We start from the raw sequence: 25533 nt of genomic DNA on the forward strand, positions 1-25533 counted from the left end.
CTCACTTTCTTTTAACTTTCTAGCTTTCATTCTAAGATTTACTCCATCATTCACTAGAGAAGATTAAAAATGTCCCCATTCAGGCATACTTTTCTCTTGACAAGTATAAAAGGTCATAAGCGCTATTAAAACTTCACTGTAAACCTTAGGTTAAAAACAACATAACTGACAAATGTTACTAAAGCTATAATTTCCACTTTGGATATTAAGAGACTGATTAGAAACTGTTTTATTATACTCAAACATCAGGTGCACTTTACTAAAAATTCAGGTCAGTTCAGTTGCTCAGTTGTGTCCAACTCTTTGCGACCCCAAGGACTGCAGCATGCCAGGCCTCCCTGTCCATCACCAGCTCCTGGAGTTTACTCAAACTCATGTCCGTTGAGTCAGTGATGCCATCCAAACATCTTATCCTCAGTTGTCCCCTTCTCGTCCTGCCTTCAATCTTTCCCAGCATCACGGTCTTTTCAAATGAGTCAGTCATATCAGGTGGCCAAAGTATTGGAGTTTCAGCTTCAACATCAGTCCGTTCAATGAATATTCAGGACTGATCTCATTTAGGATTGAATGATCTGATCTTGCAGTCCAAGGGACTCTCAAGAGTCTTCTCGAACACCACAGTTAAAAAGCATCAATTCTTCAGTGCTCAGCTTTCTTTATAGTCCAACTCTCACTGAAAATGACTACTGGAAAAACCATAGCTTTGACTAGAAGGAAAAATTAGGCCCCACTTAATAAATGATCTTCAAACATAAGTGTTGCTATAATTTAAAAATGGTTGCAAGATGAAAAGAAAGTTATGCTGAAGAACTTAAGTAAATTAAAGAAATAACATTGTGTTAACATATGCTAATGCATATAAAGGATACTGATGATCAGGGAGAGATAATCTTTGGTTCTGAATCTCTTTTAATACAACAAATGATCTTCAGGTAATTTCAACTAAAAGTCAGAAGGAGAGATTAAATGATTGCCAAATGATCCTTCCAGCACAATTCCATTCTTATTAATAAAACCTAGTGCGGTTTATTTTACTGTTTTCAGTCTAGAAAAGTGAAGTAAGGAATCTAGAATTTCTTTTTTTTTTTCATTTATTTATTTTAATTGGAGGCTAATTACTTTATATTATTGTATTGGTTTTGCCATACATTGACATGAATCTGCCCTGGGTGTACATATGTTCCTCATCTTGAACCTACCTCCCACCTCCCTCCCCATCCCATCTCTCCGGTTCATCCCAGTATACCAGCCCCGAGCATCCTGTATCATGCATCGAACTTGGACTGGAGATTCATTTCACATATGGTAATACACATTTTTCAATGCCATTCTCCCAAATCATCCCATCCTCGCCCTCTCCCACAGAGTCCAAAAGACTGTTCTATACATCTGTGTCTCTTTTGCTGTCTCGTAAGACGCTTACTCCTTGGAAGGAAAATTATGATCAACCTTGATAATATATTAAAAAGCAGAAACATTACTTTGCCAACAAAGGTCCGTCTAGTCAAGGCTATGGTTTTTCCCGTGGTCATGTATGGATGTGAGAGTTGGACTGTGAAGAAAGCTGATCGCCGAAGAATTGATGCTTTTGAACTGTGGTGTTGGAGAAGACTCTTGAGAGTCCCTTGGACTGCAAGGAGATCCAACCAGTCCATTCTAAAGGAGATCAATCCTGGGTGTTCATTGGAAGGACTGATGCTAAAGCTCAAACTGCAATACTTTGGCCACCTCATGCGACGAGTTGACTCACTGGAAAAGACTCTGATGCTGGGAAGGGTTGGGGGCGGGAGGAGAAGGGGATGACCGAGAATGAGATGGCTGGATGGCATCACCGACTCTGTGGACATGAGTTTGAGTGAACTCCGGGAGTTGGTGATGGACAGGGAGGCCTGGCGTGCTGTGATTCATGGGGTCGCGGAGAGTCGGACACGACTGAGCGACTGAACTGAACTGAACTGATACAGGGTTATCATTACCATCTTTCTAAATTCCATATATATGCATTACAATACTGTATTGGTGCTTTTCTTTCTGGCTTACTTCACTCTGTATAATAGGCTCCAGTTTCATCCACCTCATTAGAACTGATTCAAATGTATTCTTTTTAATTGCTGATTCAAATGTATTCTTTTTAATTGCTGAGTAATATTCCATTGTGTATATGTACCAAAGCTTTCTTATCCATTCGTCTGCAGATAGACATCTAGGTTGCTTCCATGTCCTGGCTATTATAAACAGTGCTGCAATGAACATTGGAGTACATGTGTCTCTCTCAATTCTGGTTTCCTCGGTGTGTATGCCCAGGAGTGCGATTGCTGGGTTGTATGGCAGTTCTATTTCCAGTTTTTTAAGGAATCTCCACACTGTTCTCCATAGTAGTTGTACTAGTTTGCATTCCCACCAACAGTGTAAGAGGGTTCCCTTTTCTCCACACCCTCACCAGCATTTATCGCTTGTGGACTTTTGGATCGCAGCCATTCTGACTGGTATGAAATGGTACCTCATTGTGGTTTTGATTTGCATTTCTCTGATTATGAGGGATGCTGAGCATCTTTTCATGTGTTTGTTAGCCATCTGTATGTCTTCTTTGGAGAAATGTCTGTTTAGTTCTTTGGCCCATTTTTTGATTGGGTCATTTATTTTTCTAGAATTGAGCTGCAGGAGTTGCTTGTATATTTTTGAGATTAATCCTTTATCAGTTGCTTCATTTGCTATTATTTTCTCCCATTCTGAAGGCTGTCTTTTCACCTTGCTTATAGTTTTCTTTGCTGTGCAGAAGCTTTTAATTTTAATTAGGTCCCATTTATTTATTTTTGCTTTTATTTCCAGTATTCTGGGAGGGGGGTCATGGAGAATTCTGCTGTGATTTATCTCGGAGAGTGTTTTGCCTATGTTCTCCTCTAGGAGTTTTATAGTTTCTGGTCTTATGTTTAGATCTTTAATCCATTTTGAGTTTATTTTTGTGTATGGTGTTAGGGAGTATTCTAGTTTCATTCTTTTACAAGTGGTTGACCAGTTTTCCCAGCACCACTTGTTAAAGAGATTGTCTTTTCTCCATTGTATATTCTTGCCTCCCTTGTCAAAGATAAGGTGTCCTTAGGTGCATGGATTTATCTCTGGGATTTCTATTTTGTTCCATTGATCTATATTTCTGTCTTTATGCCAGTACCATACTGTCTTGATGACTGTGGCTTTGTAGTAGAGCCTGAACTCCGGCAGGTTGATTCCCCCAGTTCCATTCTTCTTTCTCAAGATTGCTTTGGCTATTCGAGGTATTTTTGTATTTGCATACAAATTGTGAAATTATTTCTTCCAGCTCTGTGAAAAAGACCATTGGTAGCTTGATACGGATTGCATTGAACTTATAAATTACTTTGGGTAATATATTCATTTTCACAATATTTATTCTTCCAATCCATGAACACAGTATATTTCTCCATCTATTAGTGTCCTCTCTGATTTCTTTCACCAGTGTTTTATAGTTTTCTATATATAGGTCTTTTGTTTCTTTAGGTAGATATATTCCTAAGTGTTTTATATTTTTCGTTGCAATGTTGAATGTAATTGTTTCCTTAATTTCTCTATTTTCTCATTATTAGTGTATAGGAATGCAAGGTATTTCTGTGTGTTGATTTTATATCCTGCAACTTTACTATATTCATTGATTAGCTCTAGTAATTTTCTGGTAGAGTCTTTAGAGTTTTCTGTGTAGAGGATCATGTCATCTGCAAACAATGAGAGTTTTACTTCTTTTCCAATTTAGATTCCTTTTATGTCTTTCTCTGCTCTGATTGCTATGGCCAAAACTTCCAAAACTATAGGAGCACCGCAATATGTAAGACAAATGCTAACAAGTATGAAAGGGGAATTTAACAATAACACAATAATAGTGGGAGACTTTAATACCCCACCCACACCTATGGATAGATCAACTAAACAGAAAATTAACAAGGAAACTAAACATTAAATGATACAATAGAGCACTTAGACCTAATAGATATCTATAGGACATTTCACCCCAAAACAATGAATTTCACCTTCTTCTCAAGTGCACATAGAACCTTCTCCAGGATAGATCACATCCTGAGCAATATCTAGCCTGGGTAAATTCAAAAAAATTAAATCATTCCAAGCATCTTTTCTGACCACAATGCAGTAAGACCACATCTCAATTACAGGAGAAAAACTATTAAAAATTCCAACATATGGAGGCTGAACAACACACTGCTGAATAATGAACAAATAATAGAAGAAATCAAAAAAGAAATCAAAATACGCATAGAAATGAATGAAAATGAAAACACAACAACCCAAAACACTGTGGGACACTGGAAAAGCAGTGCTTAAGGGAAGGTAAAGTAGGAAGTCAAGAAACACCTGGAGTAACAGGCAAATTTGGCCTTGGAGCATGGAATGAAGCAGGGCAAAGGATAATAGAGTTTTGCCAAGAGAACGCACTGGTCATAGCAAACACCTTCTTCCAACAACATAAGAGAAGACTCTACACATGGATATCACCAGATGGTCAACACCGAAATCAGATTGATTATATTCTTGCAGCCAAAGATGGAGAAGCTCTATACAGTTAGCAAAACAAGACCAGGAGCTGACTGTGGCTCAGATCTGCTGCTGCTGCTGCTAAGTCACTTCAGTCGTGTTCGACTCTGTGTGACCCCATAGACGGAAGCCCACCAGGCTCCCCCGTCCCTGGGATTCTCCAGGCAAGAACACTGGAGTGGGTTGCCATTTCCTTCTCCAATGTGTGAAAGTGAAAAGTGAAAGTGAAGTCGCTCAGTCGTGTCTGACCCTTAGCGAGCCCATGGACTGCAGCCTACCAGGCTCTTCCATCCATGGGATTTTCTAGGCAATAGTACTGGAGTGGCTTGCCATTGCCTTCTCCGGTGGCTCAGATCATGAACTCCTTATTGCCAGATTCAGACTTAAATTGAAGAAAGTAGGGAAAACAACTAGACCATTCAGATATGACCTAAATCAAATCCCTTATGATTATACACTGGAAGTGAGAAATAGATTTAAGGGTCTAGATCTGATAGACAGAGTGCCTGATGAACTCTGTACGGAGGTTCATGACATTGTAAGAGGACAGGGACCAAGACCATCCCCATGGAAAAGAAATGCAAAAAAGCAAAATGGCTGTCTGAGGAGGCCTTACAAATAGCTGTGAAAAGAAGAGAAGCAAAAAGCAAAGGAGAAAAGGAAAGATATAAGAATCTGATGCAGAGTTCCAAAGAAGAGAAAGGAGAGATAAGAAAGCCTTCCTCAGCGATCCATGCAAAGAAATAGAGGAAAACAACAGAATAGGAAAAACAAGAGACCTCTTCAAGAAAATTAGAGATTCCAAGGGAACATTTCATGCAAAGATGGGTTCAATAAAGGACAGAAATGGTATGGACCTAACAGAAGCAGAAGATATTAAGAAGAGGTGGCAAGAATACACAGAAGAACTGTACAAAAAAGATCTTCACAACCAAGATAATCACGATAACGTGATCACTGACCTAGAGCCAGACATCTTGGAATGTGAAGTCAAGTGGGCCTTAGAAAGCATCACTACAAACAAAGCTAGTGGTGGTGATGGAATTCCAGTTGAGCTATTTCAAATCTTGAAAGATGATGCTGTGAAAGTGCTGCACTCAATATGCCAGCAGATTTGGAAAACTCAGCAGTGGCCACAGGACTGGAAAAGGTCAGTCTTCATTCCAATCCCAAAAAAAGGCAATGCCAAAGAATGCTCAAACTACCGCACAATTGCACTCATCTCACACGCTAGTAAAAAATCATGCTCAAAATTCTCCAAGCTAGGCTTCAGCAATATGTGAACCGTGAACTCCCATATGTTCAAGCAGGTTTTAGAAAAGGCAGAGGCACCAGGGATCAAACTGCCAACATCCGCTGGATCATGAAGAAAGCAAGAGAGTTCCAGAAAAACATCTATTTCTGCTTCATTGACTATGCCAAAGCCTTTGATTGTTTGGATCACAATAAACTGTGGAACATTCTGAAAGAGATGGGAATCCCAGACCACCTGACCTGCCTCTTGAGAAACCTGTATGCAGGTCAGGAAGCAACAGTCAGAGCTGGACATGGAACAACAGACTGGTTCCAAATAGGAAAAGGAGTACGTCAAGGTTGTATATTGTCACCCTGCTTATTTAAATTATATGCAGAGTACATCATGAGGAGCACTGGGCTGGAAGAAGCACAAGCTGGAATCAAGATTGCTGGGAGAAATATCAATAATCTCAGATATGCAGATGACACCACCCTTATGGCAGAAAGTGAAGAAGAACTAAAAGCCTCTTGATGAAAGTGAAAGAGGAGAGTGAAAAAGTTGGCTTGAAGCTCGACATTCAGAAAACAAAGATCATGGCATCTGGTCCCATCACTTCATGGGAAATAGATGGGGAAACAGTGGAAACAGTGTCAGACTTTATCTTTTTGGACTCCAAAATCACTGCAGATGCTGATTGCAGCCATGAAATTAAAAGACGCTTACTCCTTGGAAGGAAAGTTATGACCAACCTAGATAGTATATTAAAAAGCAGAGACATTACTTTGCCAACATAGGTCCGTCTAGTCACGGCTGTGGTTTTTCCCGTGGTCATGTATGGATATGAGAGTTGGACTGTGAAGAAAGCTGATCATCGAAGAATTGATGCTTTTGAACTGTGGTGCTGGAGAAGACTCCTGAGACTCCCTTGGACTGCAAGGAGATCCAACCAGTCCATTCTAAAGGAGATCAGTCCTGGGTGTTCATTGGAAGGACTGATGCTAAAGCTGAAACTCCAAAACTTTGGCCACCTCATGCGACGAGTTGACTCACTAGAAAAGACTCTGATGCTGGGAAGGTTTGGGGGTGGGAGGAGAAGGGGACGACCGAGAATGAGATGGCTGGATGGCATCACCGACTCAATGGACATGAGTTTGAGTGAACTCCGGGAGTTGGTGATGGACAGGGAGACCTGGCGTGCTGTGATTCATGGGGTCGCAAAGAGTCGGACACGACTGAGTGACTGAACTGAACTAAACTGTACTGAGGAGAAGGGTCATAGCAATACAGGCAGACCACAAGAAACAAGAAAAAATCCAACTAAATAACTTAACTCTACACCTAAGGTACTAGAAAAGGAAGAAATTAAGAAACCCAGAGTTAGTAGAAGGAAAGAACTCTTAAAAATTAGGGCAGAAATAAAGGCTAAAGAAACAAAAGAGACCATAGCAAAAATCAACAATGCCAAAAGCTGGTTCTTTGAGAGAGTAAATAAAATTGACAAACCACTAGCCAGACTCATCAAGAAACAAAGGGAGAAAAACCAAATCAATAAAATTAGAAATGAAAAGGGAGAGATCACAACAGACAACACAGAAATACAAAGGATCATAAGAGACTACTATCAGCAATTATATGCCAATAAAATGCACAACTTGGAAGAAAAGGAATCTAGAATTTCACTTGTTGATCAGCCTTCCATGAATTCACTTAGAAACATCTAGGATACATTTCACATATTACCTTTCTTGATAAAAATGGTATGGATATTAATAAAAGTTTGTGTATCTTCTTCTTTGCTTAATATTCCACTATCTATAAATATTCATATGGAGGAAACCGTTTTTTCCTTATTCATCCAGGCAAATGGATTTGTCTGCTCTTCCAAGCTTACCCCTACCCTACCAGTACACACCCCATGCCCCTCTCCAGCACACAGTCTCTCTCTCTGTCCCTGTTTCTGTGTCTCTCTCCTGCTCCCCTCTCCCTGAGTCCCTTTCTCTGTTACTCTGTCTGTGGAATTCCAGAAGCAAGAATACAGGAGAGGGTAGTCATTTCTTCTCCAGGGGATCTTTCCAACCCAGGGATCAAACCTGGGTCTCCTGCACTGCAGGCAGTCTCTTTACCTTCTGAGCCACCAGAGAAGCCCAAAAGTAACCACACTGGGCTCAAGTTCCCAAAAGGTGTTTGGAGATCTAGGGGATGAGCAGGGATCTATGAACTCCAGTTCAGCACAATGTATACCAGTGCTTCTCAAACTGGAATTTGCATAGAGTTGCCTTAAAATATTGTTTAAGTATACTGTCCGATTCAGGTGGTCTGGAGCAGGGCCCTGCTTTCAGCATCTCTAACTTGCTACCAGGTGATGCCAATGCTGCTGGTCCATGGATTATATTTTGAGCAGGAACCTACAGCTGCTGCTTGTAGCAGACGCAATCCTTCCCACATCCTTCCTGAGTTTGCCTCCCCTAAATGGCTGGAGGCATTACCTAATTACCATCCATATGGCTTTCTTCTCTTTCTTATCCATTCCCAGTTATTGCAGCACCCAGATTTCTAGGGGAAATCTTATAACTTTTTCTTAAAAATCTCATCAACCACAGACCAAAGCCTAAGATTGTAACAAGTAATGTAAAATATTAATATGCTGTAATTTTCCTTTGATTTCTCATGAAATTTGCTTCATTAAATATAAATCTATTGGACTCTGAAAAAGCTTTACATATACAGATTACTGGCATAGTACAGGAATGCAATTAATTCTACTTTATAGAATACTTATTTTCTGTATGTCCCCTCTATCCAGAAAGAAAAAGTAAATATGATTAGGTCCAGTTTTGCATATGTAAAGTTTCTTGAGAAACCCCTCAGGTACGATCAGTACTAATTGTTTCCTTACCAATCAGGAAGTTTAAAGCTCTTTGTTTTTTATCAGCCAGCTATATTTATATTTATCTACAATATAAACACAGGTTGACTTACTCAGAGTGGGTAACTTTGCTGAGAGCCTATTCTAGATTTTGTTGTTGTTCAGTCTCTAAGTCATCTTCGACTCTTTGTAACCCATGGGCTGCAACACACCAGGCTTCCCTGTCCTTCACCATCTCCCAGAGCTTGCTAAAACTCATGTCCATTGAGTCAGTGAAGCCATCCAACCATCTCATCCTCTGTCATCCCCTTCTCCTCCTGCCTTCAATATCAGAATCTAAAAAACTCCTTTGACTTTTGGCACTAGGGGAAGTCAAATAAATTTCCTGAGTCATACCATCACCCAAAAGAGCAATTAACTACTGCAAAACCTTGAAAGAAAAACTCCCAGGGAAACAATACGAGACTGCATTCTAAGAGCCATGGCTTCAAATCAGTGTTTAAGATGATATGAACCACTTGTTTTTACAAAGAAGTGGAAATGAGATTGTTTCTTGAAGTGGCATTCTGATGTTTTATGATCTTAAACACTTCAAGTTACATGTTAGATCACATCATCGAAACAATGGGCCAGGAATGTCAATGAATACTTGAATCACAGATGGCTCCAGAGGAGGTAAATCTTGAGCTGATTATAACAGAATGACCAGTGAAACAGGAAGAGAAGCACATTCCACAATGAAGGTACAGAGCAAAGTGTCATTTCTTGAAAATGTGAAGGGCTGCAGCATACTGAACTACTGTTAGCCAATCACAGCTAACAAAACCTAATCCAAACTTTCAATCTCATCTTCATGGTCACAGACTTGACCTTGACTTCACCGTCAGCAACAGTTGCATCTCTTGTAAAATCTCAATTTCTACTCTCTCACCCTACAAAGTTAAACCAAATCTTCAATCTACAAATCTAATCTTCACTTTTCATCTCCATTACTACATCCATTTCTAACTGGCATCTTCCCCTGTCTGTAATACTGCAATAGCTTCCTAACTGATCTCCCCCAATCATTCTGCAATCCATTCTTTACTCATGTAGCAAGCAAGTATCACATGAGTGAAGTTTTAAAATATAAATCAGATCATATCACCTCCACCATTGCTTAAAAACCTTCGGTGGCACTTATTACCGTACAATTGCACTCATTTCATATGATAGCAAGATTATGCTCAAAATCCTTCAAGCTAGGCTTCAGCAGTATGTGAACCAAGAACTTCCAGACGTACAAACTCAATTTAGAAAAGGCAGAGGAACCAGAGATCAAATTGCCAACATCTGCTGGATCATAGAAAAAGCAAGGGAATCAAAAAAAAAAAAATCTACTTCTGCTTCACTGACTATGCTAAAGCCTTTGACTATGTGGATCACAGTGGAACAGTGGAATATTCTTAATGAGATGGAAATACTAGACCACATGGTCTGTCTCCTGAGAAACCTGTATGCAGGACAAGAGCAACAGTTAGAACTGGACATGGAACAATGGACTGGTTCCAAATTGGGAAAGGAGTACGTCAAGGCTGTACATTGTCACCCTGCTTATTTAACTTATATGCAGAGTACATCATAAGAAACGCTCAGCTGGATGAAGCACAAGCTGGAATCAAGATTGCCGGGAGAAATATCAATAACCTCAGATATGCAAATGATACCACTTAAGTGGCAGGAAGTGAAGAGGAACTAAAGAGTCTCTTGATAAAAGTGAAAGAAGAGACTGAAAAAACTGGCTTAAAAACTCAACATTCAAAAAACTATGGCATCTGGTCCCACCACTTCATGGGAAATAGATGGGGGAAAGTGGAAACAGTGTCAGATTTCATTTTCTTGGGCTCCAAAATCAATGTGGATGGTAACTGCAGCCATGAAATGCAAGGACACTTGCTTCTTGGAAGAAAAGGTATGACAAACTTTGACAGTGTATTAAAAAGCAGAGACGTCACTTGCCGACAAAGGTCCATATATCCAAAGCTATGATTTTTCCAGTAGTCATGTAGGGATGTGAGATTTGGTCCTTAAAGAAGGCTGAGCACCAAAGAATTGACGCTTTCAAACTGTGGTATTGGAGAAGACTCTTGTGAGTCTCTTGCACTGCACCGAGATCTAACTAGGTAATCCTAAGGGAATTAGGGCTTCCCTGGTGGCTCAGAGGTTAAAGCTTCTGCCTCCAATGCGGGAGACCTGGGTTCGATCCCTGGTTTGGGAAGATCCCCTGGAGAAGGAAACGGTAACCCACTCCAGTATTCTTGCCTGGAGAATCCCATGGACGGAGAAGCCTGGTAGGCTACAGTCCACGGGGTCGCATAGAGTCGGACACGACTGAGCGAGGGAACGGAAACGGAACGGAAGGGAATTAAGTCCTGAATATTCATTGGAAGGCCTGATGCTAAAGCTGAAGATCCAATACTTTAGCCACTTGATACGAAGAGCAGATTCACTGGAAAAGACCATGATGCTGGGAAAGATTGAGGGCAAGAGGAGAAGGGGTGAGAGAGGATGAGATGGTTGGATGGCATCACTGACTCAAAGGACATGAGTTTCAGTAAACTCAAGGAGACGGTGAAGGACAGGGAAGCTTGGCATGCTGCAATGCATGGGTTTGCCAAGAGTGGGACACAACCTAGCAACTGAACAACAACAACATTGCACTGAACATATACTACAACAACATTAACCCAGTTATAAGACCCTGCATGACCTGGCCCCATATCTCCAGCTGTTTTCCATAGTCATAGGCCATATTAGCCATCTTTCATTTTCTCAGATATACCCAAGTTTATCTTTTCTCATGGCCATTAAGATGCTTTTCTTTTACTTTGCATCTTGCTAACATCCACTTGTATTTCTGCTCTTGGTTTAACATTAATCCTTCCTGGCACATGTCACAATTTTAAGGAAAAAGTTATTTGTAGGGTTAGTTTCTTATTTTCTGTCATCATATCCCACTCTTTCCACTATATTGTCATTTCTATGAAGGCAGAAACCATTTTCCTTTTTGTTTACCATTGAATAGCAAAAACTAAGCAGAATGCCTGGATAGAGTTATTGGGGAAAATATCAATTTTTCGAACAAACTGTATTTTGTTATTCTTCATATTTTTATTTAATGTCTGACTTTTAATGTCCATATTATGTAACATCTATGCCCCCAAAACATTCAATAGGGCTTTATTCTAACATGACAAAAAAAAATTTTTTTAATTGATAATTAATGAAAGTTTTAAGTTAATTTATGTTGTATCAATTAAAATTAACTACACTAAGAATGTTTAGGTAGGTTTTATTGAATAAACTTGTCAATGAAGCAAATACTTTAAAGTAAATACAAATAATTTACACGTTAGTGTGTGTATGTGGGAAAGATGTCTAACATTTAAATCATAAGTAAATTAGGAGGATGACAAGGAGCAGTGATATGATGAAAAGATTTTAAGAGATAACCAGATCTACCTGGTTATTTTATTATTTTTTAAAGACAGTATTGTTGTCTTTATGAGGAGACACTGCCAAGAATTTCCCATAAATAAGTAAATACTGAATTGATTTCCTGAAACTCTCAAGAGATTTTATATTTAAGCATCAAATAGTGTTGAAATAATCATCTTAGTACTTTTTAGCACATATAAACACCAGCTACTTTTTGAGAAAATAAAAGGAATGGTTCATGAGACTGGTGATGGAATATGTAACCTTTAACCCCAAGATTACTGGATTGAAACTGGTCCAGGATGGTGTATATAGTAATATTCAGCAGATGGAAGCTGTTTTGCAGCATCCAATCTAGAGAGCTAAACTCTTCCATTTAGTTTTTATGACACAGTGATGTGTTCCAACATAGCTAATGCTTTCTTTTTTTCTTTTTCGCCAGAAAGTTATGATCAACCTAGACAGTATATTAAAAAGCGAGACATTACTTTGCCAACAAAGGTCCGTCTAGTCAAGGCTATGGTTTTTCCCGTGGTCATGTATGGATGTGAGAGTTGGACTGTGAAGAAAGCTGATCGCTGAAGAATTGATGCTTTTGAACTGTGGTGCTGGAGAAGACTCTTGAGAGTCCCTTGGACTGCAAGGAGATCCAACCAGTCCATCCCAAAGGAAATCAGTTCTGGGTGTTCATTGGAAGGACTGATGCTAAAGCTGAAACTCCAATACTTTGGCCACCTCATGCAACAAGTTGACTCACTGGAAAAGACTCTGATGCTGGGAAGAACTGGCGGCAGGAAGAGCAAGGGACAACAGAGAATGAGATGCCTGGATGGCATCACCGACTTGATGGACATGAGTTTGCATGAACTCCGGGATTTGGTGATGGACAGGGAGGCCTGGCGTGCTGTGATTCATGGGGTTGCAAAGAGTCAGACACGACTGAGCGACTGAACTGAACTGAAGTGAAGAAATGATTGAATATTAATTGAATAGTAAACAGGTTTCCCTAGAGAACGCATAGTGATGTTAGGATATCCACAAGGATATCCACCAACTTTCAGCAGTAGTTTTCTCTGGGCAAACGATATTACAAGAACATGTATTTTAAAAAAGCAAGTATGTTCTCTAAAGAACATATATTAGTTCCGTTATTTAGAAATAAAACATAATTTTTGTAATTAGCCCCCAATTAAAATAAATAAAATTTTTTTTAAATTTAAATTAAAAAAACATAATTTTTAAGTTATTTAAAAATGATATTTATAAACTTACTAATCATATTCTCTAACCTGAGACTGGGAGTAAAGGAAAGTAAATGTATAATATGTCCACACTAAGAATTTTCTACAAATTAGATAAAGATTAAATATAACAGATTTGTGAGCCAAAGGAAAGAACAATAAAAGTTTGCCTAAGAACTCAAGTGAACATGCACCTGCTGCTGCTGCTGCTGCTGCTAAGTCTCTTCAGTCGTGTCCAACTCTGTGCGACCCCATAGACGGCAGCCCACCAGGCTCCCCCGTCCATGGGATTTTCCAGGCAAGAGTACTGGAATGGGGTGCCATGGCCTTCTCCAGAACACACACCTACAGCCTATTTGTTTAACTAACGAATAGAACATCACCTGTTGGTTATTTATGAATAACTAGTACATTCTCTGACATCTACCTCCTCTAACACCCACATTCAAATGGCCAATGGACTTTGTCCTTTTCAACTAAAATACCCATTGAAACTCAAACCTTCTCTTTATGTTCACTGTCACTGTCATCTCTCACATGGGTTATGGAATACAGGTTTCTGCTTACACTTCATACTAAATATTCTTTGGAAAGATAAACCAAAAACAAGAAAAGAAGAAAAGAAATTTTTATCTAATTTCAAAGAAAATGAAGACTGTCTCCTCTTAATGAAAAGATGCTGTGCTTACTTATCTCAACAAACACAAAATCCACACTATATTTCCTTGAAGACATAATGTTTCCATCCTCAATTCCTTACACAACTTAAACCTGATATTTGGATGCAACGTTTGGTCTGATGGGCTTACTACTTACACCATTGAGATTACATGATTTTTCTCCCTGGTTTTCTGATTTTTATTTCTCTTTTTACTTAAGATGATAAAGTAGCTACAAATCTCCAAATGGGACTTTCATGGAGGTCCAATGGCTAAGATTCTGTGCTCTCGATACAAGGGCCCAAGTTCAATCCCTAGGCTGGAAACTAGATCCCACATACCGCAGTGAAGATCCTGCATGTCCCAAGACCTGGTGCCACAGAATAAATAAGTATATATATAATAAAATAAAACCTCCAAATAATTGCTATTAAAGACAGCTATGGACAGAATGTTTGTATATCCCCTCTTCCCTCTGCTCTGCTCAAATGTGTATATTGAAATCTTAATCCCAAATATGATGGTATTTGGAGGTAATTTGGGTGGAATGATGGAGAAGGCAATGGCACCCCACTCCAGTACTCTTGCCTGGAGAATCCCATGGATGGGGGAGCCTGGTAGGCTGCAGTCCATGGGGTCGCTAAGAGTCGGACACGACTGAGTGCCTTCACTTTCACTTTTCACTTTCATGCATTGGAGAAAGAAATGGCAACCCACTCCAGTGTTCTTCCCTGGAGAATCCCAGGGACGGGGAGCCTGGTGGGCTGCCGTCTATGGGGTTGCACAGAGTCGGACATGACTGAAGCGACTTAGCAGCAGCAGCAGCAGAGTGGAATGAATTCATAGACATGGAGCCCCCGAGATGGTACTGGAGGCCTTATAAAGGGATAGAAACCAGAACCTTCTCTTCATCAGGAAAAGAAGTCTCACCAGAACCCCACCATGCTGGCACCCTGGCCTTCAACTTCCAAAATTCTAGAACTGTGAGAAATAAATGTTTGTTCAGTAAGTACACGGTACTCAGTATTCTTAAAGCAGCCTGAACTAACTAAGAATGGCAATAACGAACAATTATATTCTATTGGTGGTAAAACTCAAATTATTAGTAAATATAATCATATCACAGAACTTAGCAATATTGCTTCCCGACTTACTGAAAAAAATATGCAAATTCAAAAAGAATAATTTAATGTTCTAACTGTAAAAGTTACAAAATGAATTATTTCATTAGCCCCTACCTACAACAAAAAATGATTTAAGTCAATACTATTTGCATGTCTAGCATTCAGTTCAGTTCAGTTCAGTTGCTCAGTCGTGTCCGACTCTGCGACCCCATGAGTCACAGCACGTGAGGTCTCCCTATCCATCACCAACTCCCAGAGTTCACTCAAACTCATGTCCATCGAGTTGGTGATGCCATCCAGCCATCTCATTCTCTGTCGACTCCTTCTCCTCCTGCCCCGTATTAACAATGTTAATTAAAGGTAAGGGTAAATCTCTCCTGCCAGGAATTCAACTCAAGATGGAATTTAATATACTTCATATGCTCTGTACTTGCTGCTGCTGCTGCTAAGTCACTTCAGTCGTGTCCGACTCTGTGTGACCCCATAGACGGAAGCCCACCAGTACTTAACCAGAAATTAATTCAGGAAAATTTAATTACTGAAACATTTTATTTAAATTTTATTATATTAGCACAAAAATCTTTAAATTCAAAATGGAGTCAGTCCATTTTTGATATAAAAACATTTTGATCCCCTCTATATAAATGATCCTAGTGTCTGACCACAATACAGGGAAAGAGAAAAAAGTATTGAAACAACATACTGACAATTAGATTTACAATTTATTATTATGTGCCATTCACATTGTGCTACACACTTTATATGCATAATTTCATTTAAACATATGTGAATTTTGCAAGAAAAGTCAGTGTGTTTTAGAATGTAAGTGTGCAAGAAGGTGGAAAGATATTTTAAAATCACTAAACTAAATGAGTCTTTAACATTTTTCCTTTGAATACTGAAAAGAAAAATCATATATATATATATATATATATATATATATATAAGTTTTACAATCTGATCAAAGAATGGAACTGCAAAGTTGCTTAAAAAGATACAGATTAAGTAGAGGAAACAAGAAATATTTTCAAAGATGCAATATAGAACTAGCTCAACTTCAAAGATAAGTCTTTCAGAGAACAAAACATGCGTGTGTACACATATATATTCAATGAATAACTAGAGTCTGACCATAACAGGGGTTAGCTTGACTGGATGCATAATCAGTCAGCAATTAATCAATCAGTATTTTAAATTTGATGGCATATTCTGATTTTATCTGCTTATCTGAACCATTTCACTTAAAGGGGTAATCCTTCCATCTTCCATGCTCAGATTTTAGAAACATATTTTAACGGTAAAATATATTCTACCGTTTAATGCCTGGCTCTTAGCATACATGGTCGGTACACTTTCTCATTTTATCCAAATGAGGAAAATCATATAAATCAAATCCTAAATCACTTTAAGAAGCATTGCTTAATAACAATATCAATGAAAGACCACAATATATTGACAGTAGTGGGAAAATATTACTTTAAAATATAAACATTCTACCTCAAGGTATTACTATTAAAAAGCACCCTAGTTCATAAAATCTGGAAAGACTTACTCTCTGATTAATTGTACAAAATTATTTTTTTCTGGAAAGACAGTTCTGTGTTTTGCTGCTAAGACAGCCAGCAGATGACTGCCTAGCCTGAAGGGATTTCTCTTCCTCAGGAGAAAACAGTTTACATAGGAAACGAATAGCCATATGCTGACTATGCACTGCTTAGCAGATGACATAGAGAGACATGTTCTGCAATCGAAAGCATGAGGGTCAAGGTTCAAATTAACTTTACCTAAAATTCAATGCAATTACCCAAGATTGAATTACTTATTAATATAAATTGTGTCAAAAAACTGTGCTATCAATTTACGCCAGGCATAAGATGAACTAAATTTAATAACTTGGTAATGCTGGGCATTAAAGAACATACCCATAAAATTTTCTAAACATTCAGTAGATTATCAAATAAAGCTAGTTCAAAACAAACAAGAAATACTACTTGCAAGACTGTTTTAAAAAGTTCAGTTCAAAACTGAATTAGATAGTGAGTTTTTATAAGTCTTAGAAAGAGAAATATATTTTAAATTTACAAATTAAAGTCCTCATCAAGATATATCATTCTTGGCTTGTAAAGAAAAATAATAATTTAAAAATGTATCTGTAATTAAAAATTATTTTTCCTTTACAGAGATAAGCTTCCAAAGATGGATGGAAACTTTAGGTGTAAGGACTACCATATATTTCTTAGCATTCCAATTCTTAGAATTTATAATAGTGGGAGATAAATTTAATTGTATCAAAATTTATTTTTCAAGAACAAGAATACAACTTTTACCACATAACAAAGATCACCACCTAAAGATTGGTCATTGCTTTTCACTGGATCCAGCTTTGTTATAGGTGCATGTTCAGCAGCTCAGTTGTTCCAACTCTTTGGGACTCTATGGACTGTAGCCCACCAGGATCCTCTGTCCATGGGATTTCTCAGGCAAGAATACAGGAGTGGGTTGCCATTTCCTCCTCCAAGGGATCTATCTTCCCAACCCAGGGATCCAACCCACATCTCCTGTGTCTCTTGTACTGGCAGGTGGATTCTTTATCACTGTGCCACCTGGGAAACCAAACTAGAATATAATTGGATTTAAATTAAAACAAAAATAACTAATCCTAAAGATAACCAATAAATAAAATCCTCTAGGTGCATTATTTAAATTTAAATAAATATTAAAAACATGAAAGACAAGAATATTATTATTTCTATACAAAAATAAAAGTTTGAAATGACATTCCATACCATTTTTCCCCATTGTTTGAGAGACTGACAGTTGTTAGGAACCAAGTAATCCAGTTGTTACAGCTGTAAAACTTGGTTTAAAGGCAAATAAAACACAGATAAATGTTTTTAAAGACATTACCAACAACTGTGCTGTGAAATCAGTGTTGCCTCAAGACACTTTTGTTAATGCTATTACTTTGGGCTATAGCATCACTAAGAAATTAGATGCAATCTTTGTCTTCCTGTGTCTGAGCCTTTGGGAGAAAGAATAGCTCTTATTGAACTTCCAGTGCCTAAACTAAGAAAATATAAAAAAATAATAATACTCTCCAGGAAATAATAAAACCAAGCTATAATAGTGCTTTATAGCTTTAACCTACAGCAAATATGACCTATGTTCCATGTCTAACCTCCTGTCTGGTATTTATGTAACATACAAAAGGCTAGTTTTGATTTTACAATGCAAACATATGTTAAAATGGTGAATGAGCAGAAACCATTGGCTAAACAGATAACTGAAATATACGTGAATTAAATTACTACATATCTATTTGTAGTGTACTGAACCATGATTTAAACAAAAAAAAATTTAACTGCAGAGAAGTTAACGTTTCCCATATAACTTACATGTCCAAACAACTCAATTTATCTAAACAAAAACATCCTTTTAATTTTTGCAATTTAACTAGTATAAAAATTATTAGAAGCAAACACTACTTAACCTTTTCAAATAATTATTATCACTAATATGGATCCTTATTATTATACGATCCTCATTAATACCAAACTATATTTGGTAAATGTATAATATCTATATACTTTCCCCTTCCCAACTATATGAATTGTTAATGAATGAGATCTTATTTTCGAGAGTAGTTTCATTAAATTTTATTCAGTAAATTATAATTATTTTTTTCCTCTGAAGCTTGAAAACATTTTGGAATGTGTCAGGAATATCCCACTAAGATTTGTAAACTATGCATTAAGGGACTGTGTGTATTAGAATATTTCACTGGAAAAAGTTATATAATGATCTGTCTGGTTTCAATTTCATGATTGTATATTTGCTGACTGAGACTGCAAGAACTTTTCCCATAATGGACTCTCAAGGTTATGGAATGTCTAAGTTAGGAAAAGAACTTAACTGGAAGCTAACAGCACCTTTTAAAATAACTGCACAAAAGCCAGATTAAAACAGACAGGTCTCTAAATCCCAATGCATTAAGGATATCTTAATCATCTGAGGTAAAACTAGAGGTGTTTTGAAAAGGAAGATATAGAGAGTAAGCATTTAGACACTCAATTCAAGTCTATCAACTTTAAAAAAACTTCTGACAATGACAAGAATGCAAGGAGAATAGATAATAACACAGAAACATGAGATGATCTTTGATATTTCTGTTGCTACATATTTCTTATAAAGAATTATAATTCCAGAGAATTTACAATCACTGATTTCCCTCCTGGTCTTTAGTTGCTTAGGTACAACGTACAAGAGTTGGCCTAGGTTATCTAGGCCGACATCATCTTTCTTGATTTAAATTTGCTCTCAAATATTAACTTACACTTACCTTCACAGAAAATAATTATTCTTAAATACAATGGTGTCAAGAGTTAGAAAAGTGTTAATGTAAGTTTAAAAGATGTCTTTGGCAAAACATATATCTTCTGATAAATAAGTTGAACCTTTAAATTATTTTGCTTGTGCTACATTTAAAGTCGAGTTTAAAAAATAAACATACAAAGAAAAAGAAAACTTTCTGTTGTGATTCCAGCTTTTCTACATATCACTGATTTAGCTCTAAGACCTATCCTGAAAATCAAGGCAATAAGAGAAGGTACAGTAAGTTAATTATCAGTTAACTTCAAATAGAGAAATGTAAACTTGGGTTTCAAGTAAATGTTTTAAAAATGTGAATGTCTAGTTTTGACATAGTTTTAAATGATTAAGGGATTTTTTTATTCTATCTAATTAAGTTTTATGCTCACATAAGATATCTTTGGCTTTCTGTCTCAAGTATTCAGTATTACATGGCTCTGTGAGTGTGAATCAAATCATCTAAGTTTTTTGGAACTGATTCCACATTAATAATATGATTGAGTTGGAATAATCTGTAAATCCCTTTCTATGTTTACAATTTCATAATCATCTGTGATTCTATATAGTCATGTTCTAGTTGAATGTTGTAAGTAACATTAAAGATGATGAAAACTGATTACATAACTAGAATTTTGAACATGAAAGAAAGTGAAAGTGAAAGTCACTCAGTCGTGTCTAACTTTTTGTGACCCATGGACTATACAGTCCATGGAATTCTCCAGGACAGAATACTGGAATGAGTAGTCTTTGCCTTCTCCAGGGGATGTTCTCAACCCAGGGATCGAACCCAGTTTCCCGCTTGCTGACGGATTCTTTACCAGCTGAGCCACAATGGAAGCCCATTATATTAAAATATCAATCACCTTAGAAAACATTATATATAAAAATAGACATAGTTACATAACAGTTTCATATATACTTATAGATAGTCAAATTTAAAGTGAATTAGATCTAAATTTCATTTGTCTCTCTAATCCCTATACAATTCTCAGTTCAGTTCAGTTCAGTTGTTTAGTCGAGTCCGACTCTTTGCGACCCCATGAATCGCAGCACGCCAGGCCTCCCTGTCCATCACCAACTCCTGGAGTTCACTCAAACTCATGTCCATCGAGTCAGTGATGCCATCCAGCCATCTCATCCTCTGTCGTCCCCTTCTCCTCCTGCCCCCAATCCCTCCCAGCATCAGAGTCTTTTCCAGTGAGTCAACTCTTCTCAATTTCTGTCATATATACATATACTAAGCAGGATTCTTTCAAGGGAATGAAATTTTCTGACTCTTGAATGCTTATTGAAAATAAGAAAAGCCTGATTCTAATTCAAATAAAATATACAGCTAGACTCTAGATATAACAACTGAATCATTGGTTAACCATATACTTCTTGAGGTAATTTCAAATGAGTGGCTGTTTTTATCTGTATAAATATACTGAACCATCAACCACCCAAGGATTCCCCTCACATAATCTTCCTCTCAGGGGGCACTACAGTCCAGCAAAGATGATAAAGTCTGAGGCATATATATACATTTCTCTAGATTTAGCTTTACCCAAAGTATAATATAGTTCTGACAACTGGAAACAGTTTAAAACCATAACTTCCACTACCAGTCGAAAGGATTTCTCCTAATGAAGACAAACGAAAAATATCTTATAGTATTCTTCTTACATTCTCATACTCTGTATATTTAAAAGGAACAAAGGAGGGGAATAAATCAGTTTCAGTGAGCATCTTCAACAGAAAACAGCTCCAAAAGGTAAAACGCAACACAAGAACGTTTGCTCAATACTATAAAAAACCTAAAGGAGAAAATAATTTGAAAAAGAATAGACATATATATAATTGAATCACTTTGCTGTACACCGGAAACTAATACAAAACTGTAAGTCAACTCATAGTCCACTACAAAATAAAAATGTTCTTAAATTTAAAAAAAATTAAGTAAAACAGTTCACAACTATGTATGAATCCCAGTTTAGCTTGAATAACCAGCTAGGATGAGAAATCCAGAAAATTCAAATAAATAGTGGATGATATACACATATAAAGCTACAGATCTTCCTCAGGTAAAGCCTGTGATACACGTTGACTTTTTTCTTATCATGACCAAGGTAAATGATCCCACGCTGCCATCCCTCCACCAACTCACAGACCACACGCTCCCCAACACTAAAAGCCCATTTTACTTACTGGCTACCTCCAGCGATGCATTGTGACTCACAGCCTCTCCGAGGTAATTCCTTGCTACACAGACGTAGACCCCTTCATCAGGCCTACTTTTTCGTCCATGCACTATACGTAAGAAAAATAAAGATCCACTTGGCAGCAACATTCGGTGTGAGCGAGGGTCATCTTTGTCTGTCTCCACTCTCTCCCCACCTTTGTACCATTCGATGGTGGGTGTGGGGCGACCTTCAGCTTTGCAGTTCAAAGTTGCAGGTTCTCCTTTTGAGACAATTAGATCTGAAGGGTGTTCAACAATGCGAGGTGGAAAATCTTCCTGACGAAGACGGGAGCCTGCAGGAGAATTGACAAAATAGCTTCATATCATCAACTTGAAAACAATTAAAAGTCTTATTTCAAAAGCCCAGGCGTTAGCACTACCATCTAATAAACACTGCATAGTATTGACCTACTCTTCCTAACCTCCTTCCTAACTAATCCCTCTGGTGTCTACTTTAACCATACTTTCTAATTCCTGAATCCTTTTGACCCTCCACTTAGAAAGTGCTCTTGCTAAATCTCTGTCTGTACAAATCCTGTCTACTCTCCAAATCCCCTGTCCACAAATCTTTTCAGAATCCATCACCTTGTCTGTTTGTACCATGTACGTGCCTGTTTTTGCAGAGGAATGTGTTAGAGAATTGTTGACTGTTACAAATAATGGCATGGTTTCCTGGAATCTCCTCCTCAATGAAACATCAATCAACACTTTAGTAAAACATACGCTATATATTAATGAACATTTATGTTGAAATATGCAGGATGGAACTTTATATAGACTTTTATATCTTTCTAAATAATAAATATATGTACATAAATATATTAATACATATATATATATATACACACATAAGGATTGCTTAGCCATGTCCGACTCTCTGCAACCCCATGGACAGTAGCCTGCCAGGCTCCTCTGTCCATGCAATTTTTCAAGCAAGAATACTGGAGAGGGTTGCCATTTCCTACTCCAGGGGATCTTCCCAACCCAGGGATTTAACTTGGGTCTCCTGTAATGCAGACATATTCTTTACCATTAGTATCACCTGGGAAGCCCCATACACACACACAGACACACACACACATATATATATATATATATACAACACACACACATATGTTATATATACATATTTATATATACACACACATATACTTTCTCAGAGTTTTTACTCAATAAATTAAGTTCATTAGTCTCCAATCATTATTTTATTACTTTAGTAGATTTCAAAGATGAAATGTTACATAACTGAGTTTAAATAATTAAATATTAAATTGAAAAGGATATTAAGTGAGGAGCTACATTCTAGACCGTATGTATTGCTTAATAAGTGAAGTCCAGAGAGTGTCATTTAAATATTTTGTTTGTGCCTTATTTTTTCCAGTGAGATTGTAATCACTAAAATGGGGATCAACTTTCATATTTTTAATGTTCCTACCTTATTGTTGCCATGGATAGATGTAATATGTAAAAATCTTAAAGGTTTCTCAACTTCAGCAACCAAACTTTACCTTGTTCTCATCTAGAGTTCCAATCTCAATGAACAAAGAAAAGTAGAAAGCAGTCTTGCTTGACACCTCTTTCTGTTCCTTAATCCTACCTCAAATTTCTCAAATCAATCCACTCATTGCAATCTGTACAGCCACTTACCATCCCAGATCAAACTGCTGTAGATTCCCACCAGGATTTAGGAAAGCTCTTAAACAGCTTCACTTCAATGCAGCCACATGAAGGCTTTGAAGTGCAAATACAATCTGGGTCCTCCCCTATTTCGGTGACTCTTAAACTCATTGCTCTTAAAGTCTTTAACAAGACCTACCAGAGTCTGTGTTCATTTCCCTATCTAGCTCTCAGGACCCTTCCTATTCTGCTGCTTTCTCTGCTTTCTTCACCTGAGTTTTCTGTTTGTTTCATATATATATATATATATATACACACATATATATATTAAACTTCCTCCTTCCAAGGCCTATGCCTGCTTTAGGGTCTGGTCTCAAAAAGATCTTATTCTAGTGTATACCCATTCCTCTTTCAAATCTCTACCTTCTCTGATCTTTACCACAAAATTTAAATGCTTCTTTTTAGCAAGGGTATGAAACGACCTATGGTAAAATAATGAGAATTATATTTAAAATGTTTTCACTAGAAGTCTTGAATACTGTCTTTCCCATTACTCTGAAGTTCTGTGGGTCTAATTTTGCTCACGGTTTCTTCTCTTACACTGGCAGATGGCTGAACACACTACACATATTCAATAAATGTTGTTGTTGAGTAAACAAAAAGGGCTAACAGCAAAACCTTATTTGAGTGGAATGATCTGAAGCTTATTTATCATGCTCTGTATGAAAATACTTTAAATATTTCATTTTTATTTTTTATTATTTATTTTTAATATTTTTAATTTTATATTTTATTTATTGGGCTGTGCCAGGTCTTAGTTTCGGCATGTGGTCTTTGATCTTCACTGGGGCATGTGGAATCTTTAGTTGCATCTTGTGAACTCTTAGTTGCAGCATGCAGGATTTTGTTCACTGACCATGGATTGAATCCAGTCCCCCTGGATTGGGAGTGCAGAGTTTTAGCCACTGGTTCACCAGTGAAGTCCCAAAAGATTTTATTTTTAAATTGTAACCATATATACACACTGTTTAACCTCTACTAGACTATAAATTCTGCATGGAGTTTATTTATAGTTCTAATTTGTAATTACTACAGTTACTATTTCCAAATGAAATGATGAATGATGAAACTAAAAGATCTATTATTTGCTTACGTTCACCATGAAACAAAAAATATACAATCTTAAATATTGAGTAATAGTTTTGTAATCTGAAATATTGAGAAATAGCTTTTGTTCAGTGCATGGTATACAACATATCATAAATCTTTTAAATGAAACCAGGCTCTAGAAGCGGAGGAAATAAGCCAGCAACATGGGGAAAAATTACTTGCAAACTCGTCGTCTTTCACAAAAGCTATACTGATGGCAAATTAAATTTAAATTGAATTTAAGATTACTCAAATGCAAGTACTAGAAAGCTCCAGAAAATACAGCATTATACTATATTACTGGCCTTTATTTTGGTTCTAATTATGAAAGCTGGATGCTAATGAGGTACAACTGCAGAGGCCATATACATTTAATTTAAGCAGATTTTATTTATATTGTGAAAGTGTATTTTAGATAGGAAACTGACATGTATAGGTTGCATAAGAATACAAAAATGGGCACTTTAAGACTGACTAAGAGAGGCAAGCCAACATAAGAGACTTGAGATGAGTCTTAAAAAAGTGAGTCAGGAAGAAAAGAAAAAAGAGGATTCCATTCAGAGGCACAGATACAGAAGAATACAGTGCACTTGTGTGATCTCAGTTTAGGTGGACACCAGAGATTATGATGCCCATGACTGATGAAGTAGTAATGTGATGGGCTCTGTACATCAAGCCAAAGTTCTGGAACCTAACTGAAGGCAAATGGTTCAGTTCAGTCAGCTCAGTCGCTCAGCTGTGTCCGCGTCAGTTACAACCCCATGGACTGCAGCACGCCAGGCCTCCTTGTCCATCACCAGCTGCTGGAGCTTACTCAAACACATGTCCATTGAGTCGATGATGCCACCCAATTGTCTCATCCTCTGTCCGCTTCTAGTGCCTTCAATATTCCCCAGCACCAGGATCTTTTCCAGTCCATCAGTTCTTCCCATTAAGTGGCCAAAGTATTGGAGCTTCAGCTTCAGCATCAGTCCTTCCAATGAATATTCAAGATTGATTTCCTTTAGGATTAACTGG

General features: G+C 37.5%; 1 protein-coding gene across 1 annotated transcript in view; it reads right to left on the bottom strand.

The window, feature by feature from the left end:
- The window catches only part of ROBO1 (roundabout guidance receptor 1), a 478536-nt gene that overhangs the window by 365241 nt on the left and 87762 nt on the right, over positions 1 to 25533 (bottom strand). Inside the window, exon 2 of the mRNA XM_055410221.2 lies at positions 21717 to 22043. Within this exon, the coding sequence (XP_055266196.2) occupies positions 21717 to 22043 (327 nt within the window). The remainder of the gene's footprint in view (positions 1 to 21716; positions 22044 to 25533) is intronic.

This window comes from Moschus berezovskii, chromosome 1, assembly GCF_049115385.1.
Source record: "Moschus berezovskii isolate FMDL1 chromosome 1, NW_MosBer_1.0, whole genome shotgun sequence".
NCBI lineage: Eukaryota > Metazoa > Chordata > Mammalia > Artiodactyla > Moschidae > Moschus > Moschus berezovskii.